Source organism: Sciurus vulgaris, assembly GCF_902686455.1.
Source record: "Sciurus vulgaris genome assembly, chromosome: 13".
In the NCBI taxonomy this organism is placed as follows: Eukaryota; Metazoa; Chordata; class Mammalia; order Rodentia; family Sciuridae; genus Sciurus; species Sciurus vulgaris.
The window spans coordinates 50,181,497-50,208,891 of NC_136474.1; the positions used below are offsets into that span (position 1 = coordinate 50,181,497).

The following is a 27,395-nucleotide window of genomic DNA, read 5'->3' on the forward strand; positions in this document are numbered from 1 at the left end:
GCCCCGCTTGTCTTCTCGGCAGAGCCTGGTTCCCGTTCTGCCACCTCTCTCTTCATCAGAGCCTGCTCCCCGTTCTGCCACCTCTCTCTTCATCAGAGCCTGCTCCCCGTTCTGCCACCTCTCTGCTCTGTTCTCGCTGCCTTCTTCCCCCAATGGATCTGGTCGGAGTGGCATCCCCTGAGCCCGGGAGGGCGGCGGCCTGGGGACCCAGCAAAGTAAGTGGTGGTCGTGCTGGCGTACCCGCCTTGGTCACCTGGGCTGGTTCTCTTGGAACCTGGGAGAAGTCATTCGGGAAGTTATAGGCCCGGGACCCCGACGTCTTCGAGAAAGGGGGACCGCAGTCGGACTGCCGGGGTGTGGTGGTGGGAAGAGGCGGAGGAAGGCGGCTGGGGCTTCCACTGGTGGTCTGGGGTCTGTCTTTAGTTCCGCACCTTGCTTTGAGTCCTGTAGCTTATGTTTGAGTATAAATTCCCTTTTCAGACTCTTGACACTTGAGGGGAAACGAGCATGATCTTGTTTGTCACAGGCCAAGTGAGTCAGCCCAATCCATGGAAAGCTAGACAGAAAGTTGCTTTAGGAAGCTGTTTTCTTAATTTGATAAGTGTGGTTTTCCCAGTTCGGTGATTTCGTGTTTTTGAAGTGGTGTGGAACACGAACACACCCTCTGTCCTCCGACGCTAATACCTAGTGTATAGTACAAGCTGTATGTAACATGGTTATGAATTTTCGTTGTATGCCTAGACTTTAACGTTTCAATTTTTTTCTGTAATAGCAAACTTAAACCTTTATTTCACATTAGGTTTCTGATTTTCAGGCTGCTCTTTTGCATGTTACTTTCATTAAATGGGTGCAAAGACTTGTGGCACGTTATTGAGGGTTGTTTGAGAACCAAAAGCGCTTCCATTGGGATTTGTGTTCCTCAAATTAAGGTTGTGAAGAAATCCAGAAATTTTAACTTAATAGTTGTCCTTTGCATGCTAATACAGAACACTTGTTTCACTTAAAAGGTTACCTGTTAATCTTATGGAACCTTTAGGATTGTTCTTAACATAAAAGGAGGTAAATAATTAGCCCTTAAGTAAAGAAAGATTGATTTTATAAAAGTTTTTTTTTTTTTTTCCCCCTTTCTTGGTGATACTGGGAATTGAACCCAGTGGTACTTTACCACTGAGCTACATCCCCAGCCCTGTTTGTTTGGAGACATCTTGCTAAGTTGCCCAAGCTGATCTTAAATTTGCCATCCTCCAGTATATGCCTCTTGAGTTGTGGGGTTACAGGTTTTTAAAAATTCTTATACAACTTTAGGACAAGTCTAAGACATTCCTTTGGTAAATGTGATTAGTGAACATAAAAAAACAAAATTAATAGACTAATATATATATATTCTACATGTTAAATTCCTTGCAGTTAAACATCCACAAAGGCTGGTAAAAATGTTAAATGAGACCAACTCTGTTCATAATAAAGTCTCAGAGCCAATTTTACTTAACTAATTCAGTAAGAAAATATTTTATGCCACATTGTCATTTAAGTGTTCATCATTAAAACCACAAAATTCCACTTTCATCATTTAACAAAAAATATGCTCGTAGGGTTTATTGATATTCTGTTGGAAAGACAGGGTTTTAACAAACAGAACTTAAAAAGAGGCCAAAAGTATCACTTAACCTTTTCCTTCTCTAAACTTGTAGAAAACCAGAGTGAATGGAGGAAGCAGGTGGACATTTGAGGAAGACTTTGTAAAAGGGAAGGAAGGTTTAAGGCCAATAATTCTCAAGACTTTTTAGTTAGGATATTCTTATACTCTTAAAAATTGAAGCCAGGTGTGGTAGTACATACCTGTAATCCCAGCTACTTGGGAGACTTAGGCAAGAGGATTTGCAAGGTTAAAACCAGTCTGGGCCACCTACCTAGACCCTATGTCAAAATTAAAAGGGCTGGGGATGTAACTGAGTGGTAGAGCACTTGCCTAACACACTCAAAGCCCTGGCTTCAATCCCCAGTATCATTTTAAAAAAAAATCATTTAAGACCCCAAAGAACTTTTGTTTATATTGATTATATCTATTGACATTTTTCCATGACTGAAAATAAAACTGAGAAATAAATTGTTTTATTTAAAAGTCACATTAACGTAAATAACATTTTCATATTTAAAAAAGCCTTCAAACCGGGTGTGATGGCGCATACCTGTAATCCCAGTGGCTCAGGAGGCTGAAACTGGAGGATTGTGTGTTCAAAGCCAGCCTCAGCAAAATCGAGGCACTAAACAACTCAGACCCTGTCTCTAAATAAAATACAAAATAGGGCTGGAGATATGGCTCAGTGGTTGAGGGCCTCTGAGTTCAATTCCCAATACCCCCCAAAAATAAAAAGTAAAAATAGTCTCTGAAACAAAATTAGTGAAGAGAATATTATTGTTTTATATTTTTAAAAATCTCTTTAACGTCTCACTCAGTAGAAGGTAGCTGGATTCTCATCGATCTCTTTTCCCTTTTTTCCAATCTGTTGTAATATTTTTGTATTGAAGTATATAAAAAAATTCATCTTCACAGAATAGGAGTACAGTAGAAATACTGAGAAGGAATTGAGTTAATCTCTAAACATGCACATTTATATCCTAAACTTGTTGCCTTAGGAAATTTTAGAAAATGCAAGAATACACATTAGCCATCAGTGATGATGCCGTCACATATGATGTAGGCTTGGGAAAACTCCACACATGAAAGAATGAGTATAAAAGAGACAAAGGATGTTTTAGTACTATTATGAAAATTTTGACTGCAGACTCTCTGAAATGGCCCTGGGAGCCCTTTCACCACAGTCCCGGGATGCTGGTTATAAAATGCCAAGCTGCTATTATGAACAATGAATTTTAGGAGATGTTCCAAGAGGGAAGGATTGGTAAACTAGAGGCAAAAGTGAGGAAGTATGTAGCTCTATTGGAAAGAGAGCCGTGAAAAATGTGTTAGTGGTACTTCTTAAAATTGTCCAGGTCATCAAAAACAAGAAGAGTCTGAAACATACTACCTAAAAGAGCGTAAGGGGACATAACAACTAAATGTAGTGTGCTGTCCCAGGTAGGGAAGTGGAAAAAGGTCATCAGGGAAAGACCGAGGAAATCTGAGTAATGTATGGACTTTAGTTAGTAATGTATAAATATTGGTTCATTAATTATGACAAATGTGTGACACTAAAACAGATGTTAATAGTAGGGGAAACTGGATATGAGGTGTTTGGGGACGCTACTATCTTTGCTAGTTTTCTGCAAATTGAAAACTAGTATAAAGTGTTCTCTTAAAAAATGGATAATGTTATTGTGTAGATCAGATCACTTGTTCCAGAAACCTTTATCTTGAGTTGTAAAATTACTTTAATATTCTGCCTAGAGTTTAATCTTCTGGCTGTTTGGTTAGCAAAGGGATCTTCCTACAGATTGTGTGTTTTGTTTTGTTTACTTCAAATACACAGACTGAATTTTTGTCATGTGTCTTCTTCATGTTTGCCATTCTTGACTTGACTTGTTTCTTTCTCCATAGTTGTCTTTAGTAAAACCTTTTTTAGAAAGTGGGACAGGCAGCAAGGGGTGCATCCTTAGGAACCAGAAGGAAAGGGGGATGATTTCTATCTAATCTGCGGCCAGCCAGGGGTGGAAGAATGTGGTAGTGGAGCAGAACACTCAGGAACAGTGGTCAATGGCAGTTCCCAGAGGAGAGGAAGACAGGGTGGGTCTTAGGATTCTTTAGCAACGGGGGAAAAAACTCAAGCAGCTAATTATGGGCTTAGATATTCCTTAGTAAGGACTGTGTGGGCTTTCTCTTTAGATCTTGATGTTATGGGGAGTTTATGTTGATGAACAGAATAGTAGGAAATGACTTTAGATAACTAGGATAGAGCAAGATTGTGAGTTTTGCCTCATTGCCTTGGGTTTATTATTATTACAATTTTAACATTTAATTTAAAAAAGATGATGACAGGATTCTCCAATATGTTATCGCCTGGTACCTGTTTTTTAGGAGAAGAAGCTTCCAGTAAATTTTCCAAAGTCCCCTTAGTGAGATGAGCCTCTTATGCTGTGGGGCAGGCCCAAGGAGTTACTTCCTGCTCCAGGGCTCTCCTTCACAGAGTGTAGAAGATTTTTATGGAGGGTTTTGATGACTGGTTGAAGAGTTTGATTAGATTTCAAAGTGTGGAGTTGGCAGCCTTTCTGAAATCTTTATTTACCTCACTCAAGGAAGTTGCTTCAGACTGAGGTGGCCGAACCAAATTGGTCAGCAGAGGAATGGCAAGTGTAGCTCTAGAGTGTGAGGCTTTGAGGAGCAAGGTCAGTATGGGGGGGCTCTTAGGGTGTCCAAGTGCTGTATGTGGCCTCTACATGTTTCTCTTTCTGATCCAGACTCTTAGGAGTAGGGAATCTCTCTCAAAGTGGCAAAATTACTGCCTATCATTTTTGCCTCCTTTGAGAAACTGTCAACTAATGTTTTAATATCTTTACAGAATTAGTTCACATATGACAGATGACTCGAAGCCTCAGATGTGGGTGGGCAAGGTGAAGGAAAGGACTACAGAGTAGCAGGGATGTCTGCAGCTTATGAACAGCTTGGCAGTTCCATTAACTTGGTACTGTTTCCTTGCAACACATTATTCAGTGAGTACTTGAATGCTTCTTTATGTCTAAAACTCTATGCTGAGCTCTGGAACTGAGAAGACTCCACCCTGCAAGGAGCTTGTGCTCCATCATGGTTGCTGTATGAACCCTAATTAGCAGTGGGTTCTATAGTGGCAGTGTTTGCATAGTGGTATGGATACCCAAAAGCAAGAATCCAACCTTGTCTGGTAGCATGGAGACAATCCTAAAAGAGTAGGTAACATTAAATTGATGTAAATAGAGGGAAAAACCACTGACAGAGAAAAGAATGAGTGAAGGCATGGAGGGGTGAAATGTGCCATATTTGGGATATAATTAGGATCCATGAGCGTTGGGTATGGAAAGATAAGTGAGGGCAAGTTGCGAAGGGCATTCCTTGCTGAGGAGTGTGGATTTTATACTGCAGACAATGAGCCAGTTTGCTTCTCACATTCCAGGGAAGGCCATTAGGGACAGCAGTAAAACACTTAAGAAATGTAGTCTCTTTGCGTTCTAGCACCTTGGGTCAGGTCTCAGCACTTCCACCTAAAGTCTTATCTTGAGTTAGAAAGCCTTTCTTTATCTTAGTTTCCAGACCTTTAAAATGGGAATGATATTGCAACTACTCAGTTGTGGTGTGATTTAAATAATCTGTGTAAGTTATATGTGTTTAGCTAAGCTACTTAAATATGGAGAATATTGAAATGCTATCTGATATGCTACTATTAGTCAATGCCAAATGTGAATGAGAGAGGCTGGAGTTGTGGCTCAGTGGTAGAGCGCTTGCCTGGCATGTGTAAGGCCTTAGGTTTCATACTCAGCATCACGTATAAATAAAAAAAAAAGATCCATTGACAACTAAAAAAGTATTTCAAAATTATAAAAATTAAAAAAATGTGAATGAGAATTCTGAGTTATAAATATAGTTTATCTGCCTTTTGGAACCTGGACTTTGACCCAAACCAATTAATTTTGGTTCAAGCCTTTCTAGGTTAAAGAGCAGAAGGAAATCAGAATCATGTAGCCAAAATATTAGCTATGTTCTGTAAATTACAGAGAGCTTCAAGTTTCCAGACCACAAAAGACTTATCAGTAGCGTACTCAATGGCTGATAAATTCTGAGTCACACCAGAACTTCAGTAAGCCTCCCTGTTCTCTCCAGGTCTGGCCTTATATAAGTCTGCAACAATTTGCAATGGCTAATGTAGGTATGTCCTTGGGAACAGGTGCACCTCCTGAATCTCAGGATAAGACTAGACAAAACTTGATTCTGATTCACTCAGGCATAAATATAGTTATCATTGTTAATCACCCCTACATACTCCACCCACACAGCTGAGCCAAGTTGATTCCTGCACCGTAGTGCTATGAAACCTGAACAAGGGTCAGTTGTCCAGTTGTCTCTCAGAGCCATGCCAAAAGGCTGTTAGACTAGGTAGAGAGCCTGTGCTCACTAACCCTGTTTAAATAATTTTGTGGCTAATACAGATATCTTTGTATGAAAATTTCTGTTTGAACTTTATCCCAAAGGCAGTGGGAAACAATAAGATCTAGGTGAGAAAGGGAACCAATCAAATCTGCAATTTTAGATTTTGTTGGTGTGAAGAATGGAAGCAAGCAAGATAGGAAGCAAAAAGATTAGTTAGGAGTTAAGAAAATAGTGAAATAAATTTAGAATTTGTGCTTCAGGAAGGCTGAGACAGCCGGCTGTGGTGGTGCATGCCTGTAATCCCAGCTGCTTGGAAGGCTGAGGCAGGAGGATCCCAAGGTCAAAGCCAGCCTGAGTAATTTAGTGAGGACCTATGCAACTCAGCGGCCCTGCCTCTAAATAAGTAAAATACAAAAAGGGCTGCGGATGTGGCTCAGTGGTCAAGTATAAAGTATTACTTGGATGTAATTATATTGTTTCAGGAGGCTGTCTTTCAAATTCTAAAGTTCAGAAATGTAATTTTTGTGGTTCTTGTTGGTTTTGTTTTAGCAAGATGTCTTGAGAAGGGGCAGACACACTTTATTTTAGCTAAGATTTAATGCTTAAATTAGAATGAAGTTTAACTTCTAAGTGGGGTTTAAATTATGCTAGTTGGTAGGCTATGAGAAACTCTACTTGGAAAGCCAAATCATAAGCTGAAGGTTGCTCAGTAAGCAAGGAATTGGAAACCAGGAAGGAACTTAAACTCCTTGGCTGTTGAGATGGTACTGTAATATCCTGATGCTTCCCTCAACCATGAGAACAGGCCAGAAAGTACTTCAGGATGTTTTAGTTTACATTTATCCTTGTTTAAATTGAGCTAGAGGATATTTTTACTTCTAAGATGATTTCTTCAAATAACTAATCTTTCATTTTGAGTTGATTTAACTAGTTTAATTCTTAAAAGATAGCCTTATTTCTAAGTTAATTGTGAGAGTTTTTTGTTTTTTTTTTTAAGTGTCCATGGGCTACCCCTCAGAACACAATATCCTGTTCTTTGGCTGATGTAATGAGTGAACAGTTGGCTAAAGAATTACAGTTAGAAGAAGAAGCTGCTGCTTTTCCTGAAGTTTCGTAAGTAAAATTAACAAAGTATCTATTTTATCTAGTAGCTTACTATAAAAAGTTTTAGGATTTGATTAATGATTGTCATGACAAGCAATTAAGTACATTTAGGAAAACAGTGCAGTAGAAAGCACAATATTGGGGTCTACTGATATTGGAATTCTGGTCCTGAGTTTGTGACTGGGGTTTTTAGTATAGGTTCAACAACCCAAAAAGACACTCAAAAGACACTCAGAAGGTTTCAGATTTTGGAATATTTCAAATATGGATTTTCAGATTTGGAATGCTCAACTGGTAAATCCAATGCAAATATTCCAAAATAGGAGAAATTCCAAAATCTGAAAGCTTCTGACCTCAAACATTTCGGATAAAGGATACCCAGCCTCTATTATCTTGGATAAATTACTCTCTCTCTGAGTTTTGTTATTTTCTTGTCAATGCAACAGTTCATCTAGGTGAGGTATAGTTCTGAAGTATTTGTGGTTTTATCTTTTCAGAAACTTTTATATCTCCTTTAACTAGAAGACAGAACAAATGCATCCTAGGTCTCAATTTGAATTTTCTAATAGACCCAATAGCATTCTCTTCTGGTTCTTTTAATCCTGGCTTGTGTTCTCATAGGTATAGGCCATTGGTCTTTTGAGGCTGCCTAGACAGGGGAAGGTGGAGAGAAAGTTTGGTGGAGTTCTTGCCCATTGTTTAGTACAATCCTAATCCTAAAAAGGGATATCCTACTCTCATAATCAGTAGGCCCTGTCTGCACCGCACATTATATTAGTTTATATCACTTTATTTTGAATAGTGTTGCTGAAGGACCATTTATTTCTGGAGAAAACATTGACACTTCCAGTGACCTAATGCTGGCTCAGATGCTACAAATGGAATTTGACAGAGAATATGATGCACAGCTTAGGCGTGAAGAAAAAAAATTCAATGGCGATAGCAAAGGTATTATTACCTTATTTGACAACTCCATTGGGTGGTAGAAAATGCTTATATTGTGCTACTAAATACATCTTCAACTATTTTTGCCTTTTAAGTTTCCATTTCCTTTGAAAATTATCGAAAAGTGCATCCTTTTGAAGACAGCGATAGTTCTGAAGATGAGGTTGACTGGCAGGACACTCGTGATGATCCCTACATACCAGGTATCAAAGCCTTTAGTTTCTGGGGGATAGAATGAGAGTATTGAAGACTAATTTTTCCAATGAATTGTTTTAGTTTTATATTTATTTTTCAATATCATTTAATGATTTATTTCATTAGATTCAAATGTCTGTTCAGACAGCATTGAATGTAGCAATTTAGTTTTTACTATTTTCATACACTTGGTTTGTCTTAATTGCCTTTAGCAAAACCAGTTCCTACTCCCAAAAAGGGTTTTATTGGAAAAGGAAAAGATATCACTACCAAACATGATGAAGTGGTATGTGGGAGAAAGAATACAGCAAGAATGGAAAATGTAAGTTACAGAGAGTACCTATCTCTGAATCAAGAGTTTTGTTTGAAAGTTTCAAAAACAATATCTTAAATTTCTAAAATTCTTTCTTTCTGAAAATGTTAAATGTTTAGATGACAATATCAGTGTCATGCAAACTCAACCACTTGAGAATATAAAGTATCTGTCTCAGAATAAAACCCTACACTCTTTAAAAATTAAATTGACTACATAGATTCTAAAATTAAGAAATAGTTCTTATATAACATTCATTCTTCATATTATTTTTTTATAAATAGCATCCCTACCCAAGAAATACACAGCAGTGGTAACTGGAGGTAGAAATGAGAGGGAGAAATACTTCTGGATTTTTTTTTCCCCCTCCAGTGCTGTGGATTGAACCCAGGGTATCATGGTTCCAGGCAAGCCCCCTACCACACCCAACCCCACACTTTCCTAATTTTTTTATATTGTACCTGAACTACCCCTGCAAAATCAGAAATAAAATGTAATTTTTAAAAGGTAACATTTTAACTTCCATAAATATTACGATTAATAGAAAATATTTAGACCTTAGAACACAAATGCTTGTTAAGTAAATATTAAGTTATATAATTTCTAGAAATATTCCATATCTGATTCAAGAATATCCAGTAAAACTCTCTGAGATATGGAAGTGTACTACAGCTGTACTTTCCAGTAGGGTAGCCACCTTTGCTATTGAACACTTCAAATTTGGATGATGTAACTAAGGAACTGAATTTTAAGTTCAGACTTAATTAGCTCAAATTTAAATATCCAGATGTGACCAGTGTCTCTAATTGGGCTGTGCAGCTCTACAATGCAGTTGTCATGGATGGGATGGGCATAACTTGCTGTGCTCAGTCCTCATAAATAATTATGATATTGATTTCTTTGGTATGTTTTGGTATAGCCTTCACCTTACAGCACTGTGTTCTTTGATATTAAAATGAGATTCAAAGCATGTACTGAAAGACCTTAGTTTTAGATATAATTGAATGTTTTCTGTGCATAGAATAAATGCTTCCTTTGGTCTATAATTTCTTTAGTAGCATTGCTCCTCTTTCTGTTAGTGACATTTTTCAGTGTAGTATCTATGATTCTGTTTTTATAGCATGATCATCTGTTGAATAGGAAATCTGTTCCGAGTAAAGACTAATTTTCTCGCTCTTTTTGTTTTGTTTTACTGTTCCCACCTAAAAGTATTTAGATGCTATTTCTTCTATTCTTGTCAGTTTGCACCTGGATTTCAGGTAGGAGATGGAATTGGAATGGATTTAAAACTATCAAACCATGTTTTCAATGCTTTAAAACAACATGCCTACTCAGAAGAACGTCGAAGTGCCCGCCTCCATGAGAAGAAGGAGCATTCTACTGCAGTAAGGATCTTGATTTTTTTTTTTTTTCCCTTTAACAGAAGGATTCATATTAGAAAACTTGACATTTGGGAGGAAAAACAAAATAAAATTTCATGTTTGATATTTTCCTGTGGGATTGGTTTTTCATATCAAAGATGTAAATATAGTTTAAATGTCTTTGCTATTTGCTTTTTCAGATTTAATGTAATAGTTATTAATCATTTATTCAAAACTCCCATTTTAGTGGTCATAATACAAACTGTATAATTTACATTGCGTCAGAATGTTCCAGGATTTTTTTTTTTTTTTTTTTTTTTGGTGCTGTGGATCGAACCCAGGGCCTTGTGCTTGCAAGGCAAGCTCTCTACCAAATGAGCTATCTCCCCAGCCCCATCCAGGATTTTTTAAAAAATTATTTCCTATTGATATATTTGTAACCTATTAATCTCTAATGAAGTCTTGATGATAATCCCTAAATCTCCATATAATAAACTAATTTTGTGAAATATTTAGAAAAAATTAAGAATGTTAGAGATTTTTAAACTGGTGATAAGATTTTGATTAAGCTTAGTATCTCAGTTTTTTTTTTTTTAAATTTCCACTTAACTTTTTTAGATTAAGGACAGATTATGGAAATCATAGCTAAATCTCTTGAAAAAGACCCAGGAGGTGGGGAGACTACACCAGGGTAGGCCAGGCCAAGGTTCTTTGTATTTGGTCCTGGCTCAGGTCTAAAAGGAAGGAGGCATTGTCTCATGGTCTCCAAAAGTGTCTCTGTGTTGCATAGGTTCTACTCAGAAAAGCAGATGGGGCCAGGGATCCCTGGTGGGGGGGCCTAGCCTGGTGGAAAGTATGTCTAAAGCAGGAAGGTGAAGTCAAAAGCCAGGGGTTTTGGAAGGAGAGGGACTCTCTCATCTTTGTCTCTCTTGGATGACAAACTGGGGTTACAGGAGAGAGATGGTGCCTGTACATTCCATGCCTGCTTGGTACCCCATTGCCCATCCCTTGCCACCTTTGCCACCCTGCCTTTCACTCCAGGAGTGTCTACTCTATATTTGGATCTCCCCCTAGCCACAATCCTGGGAGTAAGGGAGGGAAGACGTGCCTATTGTTGTACTATGGGAAGGCAGCAGCAGGCGGTAGAGTGGTGCCGGTGCTTCCCGTGCTTCAGTTTGCTTTTTCTTTTTAGGGGTATGGGGGCGGGGGGGGGGGGTTACTGGAGATTGAACTCAGGGGCACTTAGCAACTGAGCCACATCCATGCATATTTTGTATTTTATTTAGAGACAGGGTTTCACTGAGTTGTGTAGCGTCTCACTGTTGCTGAGGCTGGCTTTGAACTTGTGATCCTCCTTCCTCAGCCTCCCAAGCAGCTGGGGTTACAGGCAGGCTCCACCGTGCCTGCATCAGTTTGCTTTTTCAAAGAGCATCTTTGTCTCTTTTGGATGACAAAGAGAGGACACCAAAGTCAGGAGAAAGGTAGCAGTGGACAGAGTCCTGAGCCTGAGTTTGGCACCAAATATTACCAGAGCCACAGGGCATGTAGAATTCTACCATGGCTGTCTCTATACCTGGTCGACTTCATTGCCCTTCCTGGGAGGAAGGAGCAGAAGGAGCAGGTGACAAAATAATATGTTGCAGACCCCATGACTAGGCTTCCCTTGGAGAGACCAAAGGTCTGCTCCTTTCCAGCCTTGGCCCATCTCTTCCACTAAGTGGGAAGAAAGACCTAGGATGCCAGAGTGGCTGAGGAGGTGGTGATGCCCAGGGTCAGGGCAAGTGTTCCTGCTGAGAGCTGGTTCTGCTGATGTGCTTAAACTGTGAGCCCCTGGGAGGTGTCTCTCTCAGAGTCTTCACACTGGGACCCACGGCACACCGGAGGAGTAGATGGAGAACCAGCTTCTTCCCAGAGTGTGCAGGTGCAGCAGATAAACTCTTAATCGTTGGGTACTTCTAGTGCAGACTGTGGGTGGGTATGGCCGGAGGGGGAGACCTGGGTGTAAGTTGATCTTGCTCACTTTTTGCCCTTTGTCCTCCACTCAGAAAATCCTTCTCAAAACTTCTTCCAAACTGCCCATGCAGTAGCAGAGGCTCTTTTCCTGGGACATTGGTGGTTGTGGCTCTGCTGTCAGCCCTAGAAGTCAGTCCCTTCGAGCCCATCCTTTAAAAAACCCTCTTCTCTGAGGATGTCCCTCACAGAAAGTGACTGTGTAGCACAAACTTGGGACTTTCACCAAACCCATATTAGCCTCATGGCCCTACCTGAACTGAAACCCTGAGATCTTCAGTTCCCGTGCCTCATCCTAGATATGACTCCTCTTCGTATCTGACTTGGAATGGTTCTTTTAGATATTCACTTTCAGAGATACCAGAGTTACATGAATTGTATCTTGATGGCACTCTTTTAAGAGCCTGATGTATATACATCTAAGTAAATTAAATAATAAAGTTGGAAAAAAGGAAATATATATTTTGAACATTAGAGATTAGAAATGACTCAAATTTTTTTATTTGTTCCGTTCAGATATATATGACAGTAGAGTGTATTTTTACCATATTATGCATACATGGAGTACAACTTAGGATCCATTCTTGTGGTGGTACATGATAAGGAGTTTCACTGGTCATGTGTTCATATATGAACATAGGAAAGTTGGTCTGATTCATTTGCTGTCTTTCCTGTGCCCATCTCCTCTCCCTTCCCTCCATTCCCCTTTGTCTAATCCAGTGAACTTCTGTCTCTCCCACCCCCTTGTGTGTTAGCATCCACATATCAGAGCATTCATCCTTTGGTTTTTTTAGAACTGGCTCATTTCACTTAGCCCACGTACCCACAAATGCCATGATTTCATTCTTCTTTATGGCTGAGTAATATTCCAGTGTGTGTGTGTGTGTGTGTGTGTGTGTGTGTGTGTGTGTACACACACCACATTTTCTTTATCCATTCATCTATTGAAGGGCACCTAGTTTGGTTCCATAGCTTGGCTATTGTGAATTGAGCTGCTATAAACACTGATGTGACTGCATCACTGTAGTATGCTGATTTTAAGTTCTTTGGATATAAATTGAGGAGTGGGATAATTGGGTCAAATGGTGATTCCACTCCAGATTTTCTGTGGAATTTCCCTATTGCTTTCCAGAGTGCTTGTACCAATTTGTAGTCCCACCAGCAATGTATGAGTGAACCTTTATTCCCAAATCCTCACCAACATTTATTGTTACTTGTATTCTAGATAATTGCCATCAGAAAATGTTTTATAATAAGTCATTTTTACTTACAGTATTTATCTTTTGCAGGAAAAAGCAGTTGATCCTAAGACACGTTTACTTATGTATAAAATGGTCAACTCTGGAATGTTGGAGACAATCACTGGCTGTATTAGTACAGGAAAGGAATCTGTTGTCTTTCATGCATATGGAGGGAGGTAAATGAACAAAATATGAAATCCCTTCTCCCCAGGATTAATAGATTTATACAAAATCAAAGCTAACATTGCATGGCAAGTAGAATTATTTAAAAAATGTTATTATAGGGATGGGGATATAGCTCAGTTGGTAGAGTGCCTGCCTTGCATGCACAAGGCCCTGGGTTCAATCCCCAGCACCACAAAAAAAAAAAAAAAAAAAATGTTATTATAGAAAGTCTAAATGATATAAAACACATTCATTTTGTACTTGAGAGGTTTCAAATGACTATTGGTCAAGTTCCTGTTTTTAATTTTCTTAACTATTTAACTAGTCTCCCTTTGTAGATAGCACATATACATCATAATATATTGAATTATACTATTAAGTTCTAAAAATGAAGAGAATAAAAATGAATGTTGAAGCTGGGGGTGGGGCTGTAATTCATTGAAGTCCTTGGGTTTGATCTCTTATCACCAAAAAAAGAAGAGAAAAGAAAAAGAAATTAACATTGGAGCTTACATTTTCAAGTTATATGATCTGGAACAAGTTTCTAAACCTCATTAAAAATTGTGTCTCACCTCATGGGATTTTTGTCACACTAAATGAGATTGTATATGATAATATTTGGTATTAATTTTAAACAACATGTATGTCTGCTTTTAAACTTTGTTTCCCTCTTTATAAATTTCAACTGAGGATTCCCCGAGTCCAGGCAAATATAACTAAACAGTACAGATTATTTAAAGGAAAGATTGCTTGTGGTAGATTAAAATTTACAGAAAGGATAAAATGAAAAGTAGCCTTCATCTCTCTTACCCTTGCCCAATAGCTGTTTCTCCAAAAGTAACTACTAGTAACAGTTTTAAATTTAATTTTACAGAAATTTGTATGTATTTGTCCTATACTTGGCTTATGCAAAGAGATTACATTCTACATCCATGATTTTTTTTAGCTAAATATTTTAGACCATTCTATATTACTAGTCCGTACCACCACCACCCCATTTTTAAATGAGTACATTCCATTATGTGAACATACAAGAATATCCTTGGACATTAATGTACCTTTGCAAATATATCCTTAGACTAAATTATTAACAATGATATTGCTGGGGCAAAGACTATATGATTTTTTTTTTTTTCTTTTTGGTTAAGCAGTGGAAGGTTCACAGAACGGGGAGTGTGAATTTGTTCTCTGTTTGGGCCCCTGAGTTGACTGTTGTAGCAGCTGTGTTTCTCGATTTCTTTTATATATGAAAAATTTAACAATTACAAATTTTTTTTTCTTGTGTACCATACCAGTGGTCAAAATCTTGAGTTTGCGTTTTAATGGTAAGGCAAATGCAATTTTTCCCATGAGCTAGCCAAATCTGCAGGTTGTGTGCATTCTGAATGTCAGGAGATATTGCGAGATTGCCCTATGAGAAGCTTGACTAATTTATTTTGCTACTGGCAGCAAAAGTTTATTTTCTTTGTCCTCATCAATGTTTAGTATTATCAACATTCATATTTTTTGTCAGTGTGAACAATGGAAAGTAACATCTTGACAGTTCGATTTGCATTTATTTATTTGTGATTGTACATTTTTTCAGGTGCCTTATTGGCCATTTGTTTTTTTGGTTTTTTTTTTTTGCGTATTTGTTTGTTTTGGTGGGGGTTGTCAACAGTTTCCTTTGTCTTCTGATCATTTTATATTTAATGATACTTTGATATGATGAATGATCGATTTCCCTTCTGGTGATATTGGTATCATAATCTGTGTTTCTGCATTTGTAAGTAGCAAAAACTGGAGAGCATCCAGTTTTGTACAACTGAAAAATGCTTTCAAAAAGCATATATAATGTGCTATATAATGAATTGCCATAAATTTTGCAACTTAAAACAACACCTTCCCAGCGACTTGGGAGGCTGAGGCAGGAGGATGGTGAGTTCAAGGCCAGCCTCAGCAACTTGGTGAGACCATATCTTAAAATAAAAAGTAAAAGGCTGGAGATGTTGCTCAGTGGTAATCAATCCCTGGATTCAATCCCTGGTACCCCAAAACCACAACAATACCTATTTACTCTTACAGCTCCTGATGATTGGAGGTCCAGGCCTGGCTTATTGGATTCTGTGCTCAGCTGGGTTCTCTGCTTAGGGTCTCAGAAGGCACAGTCTTAAGTGTTGGCCTAGCCATGTTACTTTCTGAAACTTGGAGTCCTCTTCCCTTGGCACCTTTCAGTATTAGTTAAAATGAGCAATGGTGATTTGGACTCAAGGTCATAGGGAAAGTGAAGATATAAGAGGTCCTACTCTTGTTGGCTCTCAGTTGGAGCTTGCTCTTAACTCCTGGCCCCTACAGATCCTTGCCATAGCTCAGGCCCTCATAGCTCATGTCAAAAGGAGCAGGAGAATCTCTTGCTTCATTCCACTAAGATATTGTCTTAATGCCACCTTTGCTATACAATGTAACCTAGTCCAGGGAGTGGCATCAGCTTCCTCAAGGGGAGGAAGTTATATAAGCAATGCAAGATTCTTAGGGATCAGCTTAAAATTCTTCCTCCTACAAAGGTCTTTTGGGTTCTGTCATTCTCCAGAGGACCAAGCAATTGACAATATTTGTTGTTGTTGTTTTTGGTTTTGGTGCTAAAGATTCAACCCAGGCCTAACACATGCTAAGCACATGGTCTACCACTGAGCTACAACTTCAATCCCATAGTCTAAATTACTCACATAGTAACTTGTGTTAGACTTTTCAGGAAGTAAAGTATAAGACATATTCTCTACACTCTCAAAGAATTTATGCCAGGGAGAGAGAATATTATAGCAGGAATGGTTATGTTCAGTTAAAGATAAATAAATAATGGACTGCACAAATGTATAAGTGAGACCTCACTAGGGGTAGTAACAGCAGAACTAGATCACTGCCAGGTAGATTCAGGAAAGGCATTGTGACAAAGTTAGATCTCAACATACATTTTAAAAATAGGTAAAACAAAACCAGTGTTGAGTAAAAAAAAGCGCTAGTAGTAGAGTATATATATAGAGTATATATAGAGTATATATAGAGTATATATAGAGTAGTAGTAGAGTATATATATTATATATATATATATATATATATAGATGGTATACTACATATATATATGTAGTATACCATCTATAGATGTTTATTCATGTGAATATATACTTATCCTTTAAAGATGATTACATTAATAATAATAGATAAGGATTGAAGTTTAGACAATAAGATTAGAAGGTATGTTTTTAAAGGTAACAGAATGAAACTGTATAAGCACATTAGACACTGGTAAGGAGGATCTTAAAAATTAGGCAGAGGAAGCTGGCATTGTGACACATGCCTGAAGTACCAGCTACTTTGAAGGCTATGCAGCAGGATCACTTGAGCCTAGAAGTTTAGAGCCCATCTAGGGCTAAACTTTGTCTCTTTAAGAAAAATAAAGGCTGAGGGATGTATAATTTGTTAAGAAATAAGTTTTTTTGTTTGTTTTTAACTAGGAGAATAAAAGAAAAATCATATATATTAGTCTCTATATTGGAAATCTTCCAAAAAAGGAAACTTTTCCTCAGTATTTGTGCTAGAACTTCATGTACTATATAGTTAAACTATTGCAATGACAAAGAGTTTATCACCTCACAATCTAGCCTGTTCTGTCTGTAACATCTTTAGATTATTGAAAACAACTTCTTTGTAATTTTCTTTAATCTCTCTGCCTGAAAGTCACTTTATCCATTCACCAATATTTGAGCAACTGCCATGTGGCAGGTCCTCTTCTAGGTTCTGGGGGTACAACAATGAATGGTACAAGGAGGATCCCTGCAAAAATGTGCTTGACTTCCATCTCCAGCCCTCTTCCAAGACAATAATAAGTAAAAACTTTGAGTTATGTGGTATGCAGATTGTTAAAATAGGGTAATGTCATAGTGACTGGTTGACTGGTTTTGATTAGTAGAACAGGAAAGTCGTCTTAGCGAAGTGACACTTGAATGACACATCTGGGATACATTGAAGATCAGGTTGAAAGACATTCTAGACTCAGAACAGCCTGTGCGTAATGCTATCAGACAGGTACAAGCTTAGGGTCTTTGAGATAGAGTCCAAAAGCCAGAATGGCTGGAGCACAGTGTGTGCAGAGGAGAGAGGAGTCTGGAGAGGTGGGCAGGGTTTGGTGCAGGCAGGACTGTGTGAACCTGGGTAATAAATCTGCTATTCATTTAACTGCAGCGGGAACCAGGACTGATTTTGTTTTCAAAAGGTGACTCAGGCTGCTATGAGGAAAATGCATTATAGTAAGAAGTAATTGTAGCAGTTGAAATGAGCAATGGTGGTGATTTGGACTCTGGGTGTTAGTGAAAGTGAAGATAGAGGAGACTGCTGTTGTTGCGTGTTTGGAAGGCAGAGTGAGCAGTCTGTACCCTTGGATTGGATGTGGGAGGTCTCTCGGCTAAAGCATCTGATTGCTTACTGTTTACTGAGGCAAGACCCTAACTAAGTTAAGGTAGCAGTCTTCAAGAGTTTTGTTGTGGACATGTAAAGTTGAAGATGCCTGCTGGACATCCCAAGTGTTGTCAAATTGGCATTGGATAAACGAACCTGGAATTCTAGAGGAACTAAGACTGGGGATGGAAATGTGGGTGATATTTAAAGCCATGGACTATATGAAATTGCCCAGGAGGAGAAATGGGGTTTCTTAGAATCAATTGGAGGACGCTGACCTTTTAAGTCTAAGTGGAGGAGAAGGAGTCAACCAGGAGAATATGGTTCAACAATAAGGTTGGTGGTTTGATTCAGATTGTCCTCTGGAAATACAGTTCCTTTCTCTTCCAGATTAATATCACCTCAGATATTTAAAGGTAAATACTACTCTCAATTCATACACCTCCTCTTATTTCCACTGCCACCAGCATGACTCAGGCCCTTTCAGGAGCTCACAGTCGGAGTAGCATCACGAGTCAGCCCCACACTCGAGCTTCTCCCTGCTGCCTCCCATCCTGACATCCTGGCTGCTTGATCTTCATAACATGCGTCTTTGAGGGTGCCTTGCTGCAGAGCCCTCAGGCTTTCCCGCTACCTTTGGGGATATAGCTAGGTTCTTTTTTTTTTTTTTTTTGTAGTGCTGGGAATTGAACTCAGGGCCTTGTGCTTGCAAGGCAAGCAGTCTACCAACTGAGCTATATCCCCAGCCCTATAGCTAGGTTCTTCATTGGTCTCTCTCATCCTGTGCCTTCAGCTCCAACTTCTTTCACTTTCCCTCTCCAGCCTAGTCTTGACTACAATGTTCGGTATTCCTCAGATACATCCTGTGGTCTCTACCTCTGCTTTTAATAATATTGTCAAGTCCTACCTGTTCTCCTGATTCTGTTTCAGTTCCACTTGTGCTGTGAAGCCTTGCTGCCCTTTCCAGTCCAAAGAGACCTGTTCATTCATGTGCTTCTTTGATTCTCTCCTCCCCTCCTTGCATACTTAAAGGGCAGGAACCCTTCCACTCACCTTCATATCTTCTAGGAGTTAAAGTTATTTTTTAAAAACTGTTTTTTGTGTTGCTTCTATTGAATTTTGCCCCAGAGCCATCCCAGGTAGACTGTAGCCCATTTTAAAATGTGTGTCTTTTCATTGTTTCTCAAGCTTGATACCCTGGTCATTCAGTGAAGAATATTATTATATTACAAACTGTTCAAAACGGACATTTTACTTGCAAGTAAGAAAACCAGCCAGGCGCAGTGACATACTCCTGTAGTCCTGGCTTCTTGGGAGACTGAGGCAGGAGGATTGCTTGAGACCAGCTTGGGCAACATAGTAAGACCTTGTCTCAAACAAAAACAATAATCCCAAAACCCAAGGTTTTTTAAGATCTAAAACTTGAAGACAAATAAATAAATAAATAAATAAATAAATAAATAAATAGCAAGACTTGACCCTCTCAGAGAAGGTAGATCTATTTTATCTACTTCAGTGTTATAGAATTTTTATTTTGTAGTTGTTTCACTTGTGAACTGGTAACTTGTACTGACCTAACTTTTCTTCTCCCATTTAGCATGGAAGATGAAAAGGAAGATGGTAAAGCTATACCTACAGAATGTGCCATCAAGGTATTTAAAACAACCCTTAATGAGTTTAAGAATCGTGACAAATATATTAAAGATGATTTCAGGTTTAAAGATCGCTTCAGTAAACTAAATCCACGTAAGATCATCCGCATGTGGGCAGAAAAAGAAATGCACAATCTCACAAGGTAAAGAAAATCATTGTGCTAGAAGTAATCTTGGGTAATTGTCTTTTAGTGTGAGGACTACTAGCCAGGCAAAAACGTCTATGCTTTCTCTTAAATTCATTTATAGAAATAATGAAAAACCTTGAAATTCTAGTGCTTCATTTTTCTTTCCCCAGTGACATTTGAGGAAAATGTTCTACCTAGACATTTTATCACATTCAAATACTGTCTTTTAAATTGTCTTTCTAAAGAATTAAAATGTCTAGCTTCCTGTTAGGCTTAGCACAAATAATCATTTCCCTTTTTGGTTCAGAAAATGTCGTTTATTACTCTAATTTGTTAATTTGGTGGGGTTAGGTTCTTAACCAATCAAATTGATTTTCTTTTCTTTTATTACACTTATTCCTCAATTTTCTAAGCAGTTTATTTTCTGTCAAGGAATTTGTTTTATTCAACCAAGAAATTGAGTTCCCCACTAATAAATCTTTCCCCATTAATTAAATCTTCCTTTATCGATAGAAAACTTAATTTTAGTTTGTTCTTTTCTAGCGATGTTTGGTTTTAAAAGCAATTATCCATATTTACTAGTTGCAAAATTCTTCTAGAGTTTTCAAGTTGAATAAATGTCCTGGGTGGCCTTGCTACCCTCTCTGCTCCCATTTCTATACAGCTGAGCTCTCCTTCCTGCGTTTCTCACTTTGTCAGCCGCTTTGTCTTTCATGTGAATTCAGAGACCTTTTGTGACGTGTAACTTGCCTGTCTCTCTAGCCTCAGAGATTGCCCTTCCCTCTTCTCACAGATCCAGCTGTATTGACTGATGTGCATTCCCCAGATGGACTGTGCTATTGAATGCCTCCATGTTTTTCCTCATAGTGTCTTGATCTGGTCTTCCTCTTCCCCTACCCTTTTTAAAAGCCTGTGTGCTCCTGCAGTGCCTGCCCACATCTTTGCCAGTGCATGTATCATGCTACCCTCTACTTGAACTCCTCACACAGTTGTTATTTCCACCAGTCCATGGGTTTCTTGTAGACAGAGGATATATCTTAGTGTTTCTGTGTTCCCACATCCCCAGGGTGGGATATAGTGCCACCTCATTGCAGGCCTGTGTTAGGTATTTGTTGAATTAATGACCTATTTTCCCCCTTTGACCTTTACATTCTTAATCTTTCTGTGTAGAATGCAGAGAGCGGGAATTCCTTGTCCAACAGTTGTACTACTCAAGAAACACATTTTAGTTATGTCTTTTATTGGCCGTGATCAAGTTCCAGCCCCTAAATTAAAAGAAGTAAAGCTCAGTAGTGAAGAAATGAAAGAAGCCTACTATCAAACTCTTCATGTAAGTTGTGCCTTTAAAAGCACACACATACTACTGACCTTTTCTTTCTCTCTCTCTTTTTTATTTTTGATACTGGGGATTGAACCCAGGGCCCATTTACTGCTTACATCCTCAGCCCCTTTTCTTTTTTATTTTGAGACAGGTTCTCACAAAGTTGCTGAGGGCCTTGTTGAGACTGACCTTGAACTTAGAATCTCTTTGCCTCAGTCTTCCGAGTTGCTGGGATTACAGGCATGTTCCATCATACCCAGCTTCACACACTGACTTTTTAAAGCATTTTCTCTAGCCAGGTGTGCTGGTGTACCCCTGTAGTCCCAGCTACTTAGGAAACTGAGGCAGAAGGATCGCTTGAGCCCAGGAATTGGAGGCCAGCCTGGGGAACATAGGAGTCCCCGTATCAAAAGGAAAAGTTTGTGAAGGAATATCAACATCAGAATTATTTTTACATTGATATGTTGGTATCTTGAGTAGTTTTAGAAAACTTGGAGACTCATGGAACAAAAGAAAGCTTCATTGTTACCCTTAGTGATATAGAGCATGAAGCTATTTTTCACAAAACTGCCTTAGACTTAGTAGACTTAGCAGGTAGTGCCTCCTTATTGTGTATGCCTTCTTGAGAGTTATGACTAAGCGTGAAGGAGGGACCTATGAATATGGCTGGGAAATAAGAGGGAAGTCAATTTGGTCTCATTAGAAGAAAGTGATGATGAAAATTGAAGGTAGTAGGGAGTGCAGGCACTTGTGAAAATCTTGAGGGAGTTAGTCATACTTGGGACATACTTTGAGGCCTTTTAAACTTATAAAAATGCTAATACTGTCATGATTCCTCTGCATTTTTTTAATTGAACACTGGTGAAACATGTGCATTTTGCATCGTCTTTGCATGGAGACACCATGTCATGCAGCAGTTGATCTGAATATGAAAGTGTTATTGAAAATAATTTTGTGAAGTCATAGCTAGAAAGCTGAGCCACCTTTCCCTGCCTCCAATAAAAAAAGAGTGAAAAGAAAAGCCATTTTTCTGGCTCCTTTGGGAGGTGGGGTGGCTGGGGAAGAAATTAAATTGATGATGACATACCTTTGTTATTTAATTGTATTTAGGCTGGTAAACAAATACATTAATGTTGGATTCTACTATAAGCCTAGGAATCACTATCCTTTTTAAATGAAGAATATCTAAGAATATTAAAATTTAAAAGAATCTCTCTTTTCTATCATGTTTGGCAGGAAATTACCTTTCCTGTATGTGCCCATAGAGGTCTTAGTGGGATATTTATCCTTTTATAAAGGGAAGTAGCTTCTCTCATTGCCCTGGTTAGTGTGACTGTAGACACAACTGCCATCTTACCTGTGTAGGAATCCAAACCTGAATCTTGGTCTTGCTAACACAACAACAAGGAAATAGATTGTCACTCACTGATACTCTCCATTGTCTCACTGTTCCTCCACCTACCTAAACAACAACAAAAGCCTAGTCCTAGATTACACAAAGTAAAGAGGAAATAAGTTTTTTGGGCTGGGACTGTAACTCAGTTGTAGATCATTTACCTGGCATGAGCATAGCCCCGGTTTGATCCCCAGCATCACAAGAAAAAAAGGACATCAGTTTTATAACCTTGTTTTGTTTTTCTGGAAGTGTTGGTTGATATACACATTGGAACTATATAGGTAAATTAGAATTAGTTTTCTAAATGTTTGCCTTTCTTCCCCCCAGTTGATGCAACAGTTGTATAATGAATGTACACTTGTACATGCTGACCTCAGCGAGTATAACATGCTGTGGCATGCTGGAAAGGTGAGGAGAGCATTGCATTAATATTCAGATTCAATTACCTGATGTATATTATTGAATGTAAATATATCAGTGTGTGCTCTGTATTTAAATAGGTCTGGTTGATCGATGTCAGTCAGTCAGTAGAGCCAACCCATCCTCATGGCCTGGAGTTCTTGTTCCGTGACTGTAGGAATGTTTCACAGGTAGGCATATAAACCTATGTGTCTTTTTTTGGAGGCTGTAACAAGTTTAAATATTTTTATTACTCCTCAGATAAGTCAGAGGACCATATTCTTAGAAATTGAAGGAAGGGATACTGGGTGCCTTCAAGATGTGAATATAAAGATCAATTTATCAGATTTCATTTTCAGCAAATTTTGATTCTGTGCTTCACATTGGAGCAAAATTTCCAAGAAGTTTTGGTTTTCACTGTTAGTACTTAAGCAGTTGAATAGACATTTAATGTGTGCATAGTGCTTAAAAAGAAGCTGACATACAGTGAGTCTGCATGCTTACTGCCATTATTATTGCTGTGAAAAGGAGGATAGTCTCCTTAGTAGGACAATGTTTCATCACTCTCACTGCAAAGCAAAGTAAAAGGTTTAGGGGAGGTAAAGCTCAGTAAGCGCAAAGTTGGTTCACATTTGTTTGCCATTGCTGAGGGATATGAGCTGTTAGCAACAAATTTAGATAGGAATGATCTTTCTAAAGGAGAGAATAACTTCATTTTGGAAATGACCTCTGGGTCTGCTTGAAATATTTAATTCAGGAGATTTGGTGAATGTATTATATCTACACCTTCAAAGCAGTGCCAAGCAATTTTATATATACCATTTTTATAGCTGAAGAAAGTGCAGTGTGACAAACTAAATCTAATGCATAGAGAACAGTCAAATAGAACCTGTGTGTGGCTAAACTTGAAGTGGGAAAATCAGTATCTGAAATATAATAGAAGGAATTCAGTGGTGTCTTACAAGTGTACTGTTTAGTTTATAAGAGAACCTTGTTAATGTCTCTTACTGATGTTCTCACTTTTTTTTTTTTTTTTTTTAACTAGTTTTTCCAGAAAGGAGGAGTAAAGGAAGCCCTTAATGAACGGGAACTCTTCAATGCCGTTTCAGGCTTGAACATCTCAGCAGACAATGAAGCTGATTTCTTAGCCGAGGTAAGTGATGTACATCTCGTTTTCACCTTGCTGGTGATGGAAAGATGCATAGAGGGCATATCTGAAACCCAGAGCTAATTTTATGCTTTCCTTCTTCAAAATAAAATTGAGGCTTTTCTCCTCTTGAGATGTTGTTTTTAGTCCTTTTCAAGCCTAAAACTTAGAAGAAACATATAGCAAAACACTTCTTCAAGAAGTTCAGTTTACGGGACTGGAGATGTAGCTCAGTTGATTGAGTGCTTGCCTAGTATGCACATGACCTTGGGTTAAACCCCAGCATCACACACACACACACACACACACACACACACACACACAAAAGTTCAGTTTGGGACTGGGGTTGTAGCTCAGTGGTAGAGCACTTGCCTAGTGAAGTGAGACCCTGGGTTCGAGTCTCAGCACCGTATAAAAATAAATGAATAAAATAAAGTATTGTGTCTATCGACAAATAAAAAGTATTTTTTTTTTTTTTAAAGTTCCTTGGGGCTGGGGAGATAACTAAATTGGTAGAGTGCTTGCCTCGCAAGTACAAGGCCTTGGGTTCAATTCCCAGCACCTCAAAAAGAAAAATTTAAAAAAAAAAAGTTCATTTTGGTTAAGATGAACTAATAGCACATCTTAGTTTAGGCCTATTTTCCTTACTTTAAGAGTGAGAATGAGGGCTGGGGTTGTGGCTCAGGGGTAGAGCACTTGCCTAGCACATGTGAGGCACTGGGTTTGATCTCAGCACAACATAAAAAAATAAAGATATCATGTGCCTCTACAACTAAAAATACTAAAAAAAAAAAAAAAAAGGAAATTGGTGAACATTCTGGGTGATTTAAACAAAAAAAAAAAAAAACCCCAACAACCCCGTAACACATGGTACCTGGCCTTAACAGAACATCAGAAGTTAGATGTGGATATTCTTTTATTAAAAATATCAGTCACTGACCAGGAGCTGTGGTACATACTTGTAATCCCAGCAGCTCAGGAGGCAGGAGGATTGCAAGTTCAAAGCCAGCCTCAGCAATTTAGTGAGGCCCTAAGCAACTTAGCATGACCCCATCTCAAAATAATAAAAAAAGTAAGAAAAGAAAAAGGGACTGGGGATATAGCTCATTGGTTAAGCACCCCTGGGTTCAATCCCCAATACAAGTATATATTTTATATATCTCATGTATATGTATAAAATATTTATTATATACATATCTACATATATGTGATATATATGTATATGTGTGTGTGTGTATACACACAATCACCAAAGCAACAAAACTCCATCTAGAAGAGTGAAACAGCTAATTAATCTCAACATTTTACCAAAGCAGAGAACAATTAGACTGTTTCAGAACTCCCGAGTATGATCTGAATTTGGTCACATTCTGCTAGAGCCTGTGGCCACAAGAGGAATAACAGAAAGATGGTAAATTGCAACATTCTAGCACAATATAATAGCTCAGTAAGTAGGTGTTACAGTTGTTCACTGAATGTTGAAAATTCTTTTTTCTGGTCCTGAAAATCTTTATAGAATGCACAATAAGACCTATCAGTATTGACCCTGATAATATAGTCAAGTAAACAACATATGTGTATATGTACCTACAGGTACGCACACACACAGAATAATTCTAATTCAAGGCCAGCATCAATAGGAATACTCAGAGTGAAAATACTGCCTCCATCTAAAGTATGGCTTCTGGCAAGTAGAAATTTGACAAATGAATTCATTATATTGATTTTATAGATAGAAGCTTTGGAGAAAATGAATGAAGATCATGTTCAGAAGAATGGAAGGAAAGCTGCTTCGTTTTTGAAAGACGATGGAGACCCACCAGTGCTGTATGATGAATAGCGCCAGCACCCACTGCTTTCTTTGTCAACAGTGGTGATTGTCAACTGCAATAGCTCATGAAGTTGTGGGTGACTTGAAATACCAAAACAAGGAGGAGCGAACAATGGTGCTTCTGTGCTTTTCCCCCTTGTAACCCATGTGCCAGATGTGTGGAATTTTTAGCTAAGCATTGAGAGAATAAAATGTCACTACCTCTCATCTTATGAACAAGATAATATAATTCTTTAACAACTATAGATCATATAGCTGAAGGAGACTGAATTTTACATGACTCATGATATAAAATGTTTTGATGAGAAATTTTGAAAGTAGGTAACATTTCTAAATATGGGGAGGAAAGGACAGATGTGTTTATTACAAGGGAGGTTTTGTGACAACTCCTTTGCTTTATTCACCTTCCTGTTTTGTGTTGCATCTTTCCTTAATTATTTTATAAGCCTAAAATTAGCATTTCTCAATTCTTTTTCCAGATTGTGACCATGATTCTAAAGGAAAATGTCTTCTCCTTAGTGGGTGTTACAAATGGATATGTGGTTTCAGAATGGCTGATAGGAGTAGACATAAGCAATGTAGTTTGTATTGACACATCATGAAAGTGACCAGAATTCTACTTTTTCCATGCTCATAGCCAAGAAAAGCATCATAGGTTTCTAAAAGAGATAAATATATAAGAACTTTTTCATCAACCAAAATTTTAAATTTAATTTTCAACTTTTCTATGTTTAAGTAAATGGGCTGTAACTAACTCACAGCATGGCTGCTCTACATTTATAATGAAGATGTAAATTATTTGGACGGACAGAATGTAAGACTTAACCATGCTTGGTATATTTTAATGAAATCAGCAAAACAAAGTTCAGATCACATTTCACTAAAACTATATACTTATGGATTAATTTTGAGAGAAATAACTAGAGATATTAAATCAAAGGATGAAAAATATGTATAAAGTAATTCAGATACCAAATTAACCAACTAATTTGAGCTGCCTGGTCTCACTTTTAATAGTGTTTAGCCATGGCTAGACACTGCTTTTTTTTTTTTTTTTTTTTAAGAGAAAAAACAAGCACTGTACTGGAAAAATACAGTGGCTTTGTTAGGATGAAGTTTATTAACTGCAACCTAATCATTCCTCCAATTACTGAAGTTAGACTGGAACCAGTAAAGATCCAAACTTTCTATCTGGTAGTAGAAAGTAAAATTCTAGACAATATTTACATTTGAAAGCTTCTCTTTTAACATTATTTTAAAATGCCAAATATGTTCTTTCTAGAAAAATACTTATTTTTGTTTCTGTTATATAGCTTTTAATTGCTTTTCAGAGAATGTGAGATGGGATAGACTCATATTTCTGGAATGTTTACTACTCTGAAATGGATTTAGATCACTGGCAATTATTGGCTTTACAGAAATTCAGAGAACTAATTTTTAAAACAATCATTTAAACCTTTGTTTTCTGACATACTGTTTGACAAAAAGCAGCAAACCATTGCTTGGAGTGTGCTGTGAACATGGCTTTTAAGAAATTAAAAATGCAGAGATCATTTTAGAATTGTTTTTTTGTGTGTGTGGTTTCTTCCCGTTCCTTGTATTAACTTACATCCTGGCACCAAGTTACCATTTTTATATATGATCTAGGAATACCATTTTTTTTTTTTTTTTTTTTGGTACTGGGGATCGAACTCAGGGCCT

At 38.0% G+C, this 27,395-nt stretch overlaps 1 protein-coding gene across 1 annotated transcript; it reads left to right on the plus strand.

Annotated features, from left to right (window-relative positions):
* The first annotated feature begins 22 nt into the window (after nucleotides 1-22).
* LOC306642847 (serine/threonine-protein kinase RIO3) lies at nucleotides 23-27,353 on the plus strand. The gene is made up of 13 exons (XM_079108646.1): nucleotides 23-215; nucleotides 7,053-7,168; nucleotides 7,962-8,107; nucleotides 8,200-8,307; nucleotides 8,512-8,621; nucleotides 9,854-9,997; nucleotides 13,273-13,400; nucleotides 19,418-19,615; nucleotides 20,771-20,930; nucleotides 22,645-22,725; nucleotides 22,818-22,907; nucleotides 23,762-23,869; nucleotides 25,596-27,353. Exons 1-13 carry the CDS (start codon nucleotides 153-155, stop codon nucleotides 25,701-25,703), a joined length of 1,560 nt encoding a protein of 519 aa, XP_078964772.1. The 5' UTR covers nucleotides 23-152; the 3' UTR covers nucleotides 25,704-27,353.
* The last annotated feature ends 42 nt before the right edge of the window (nucleotides 27,354-27,395 follow it).

What these genes read in the sequence shown, in the direction of transcription:
- LOC306642847 (XM_079108646.1), top strand. Translation starts at nt 153, where the DNA reads ATGGATCTGGTCGGAGTGGCATCCCCTGAGCCCGGGAGGGCGGCGGCC. An exon ending in CGGCCTGGGGACCCAGCAAA is followed by an intron (nt 216 to 7,052) that starts GTAAGTGGTGGT and finishes TTTTTTTTTAAG; the next exon opens with TGTCCATGGGCTACCCCTCA. An exon ending in AAGCTGATTTCTTAGCCGAG is followed by an intron (nt 23,870 to 25,595) that starts GTAAGTGATGTA and finishes TTGATTTTATAG; the next exon opens with ATAGAAGCTTTGGAGAAAAT.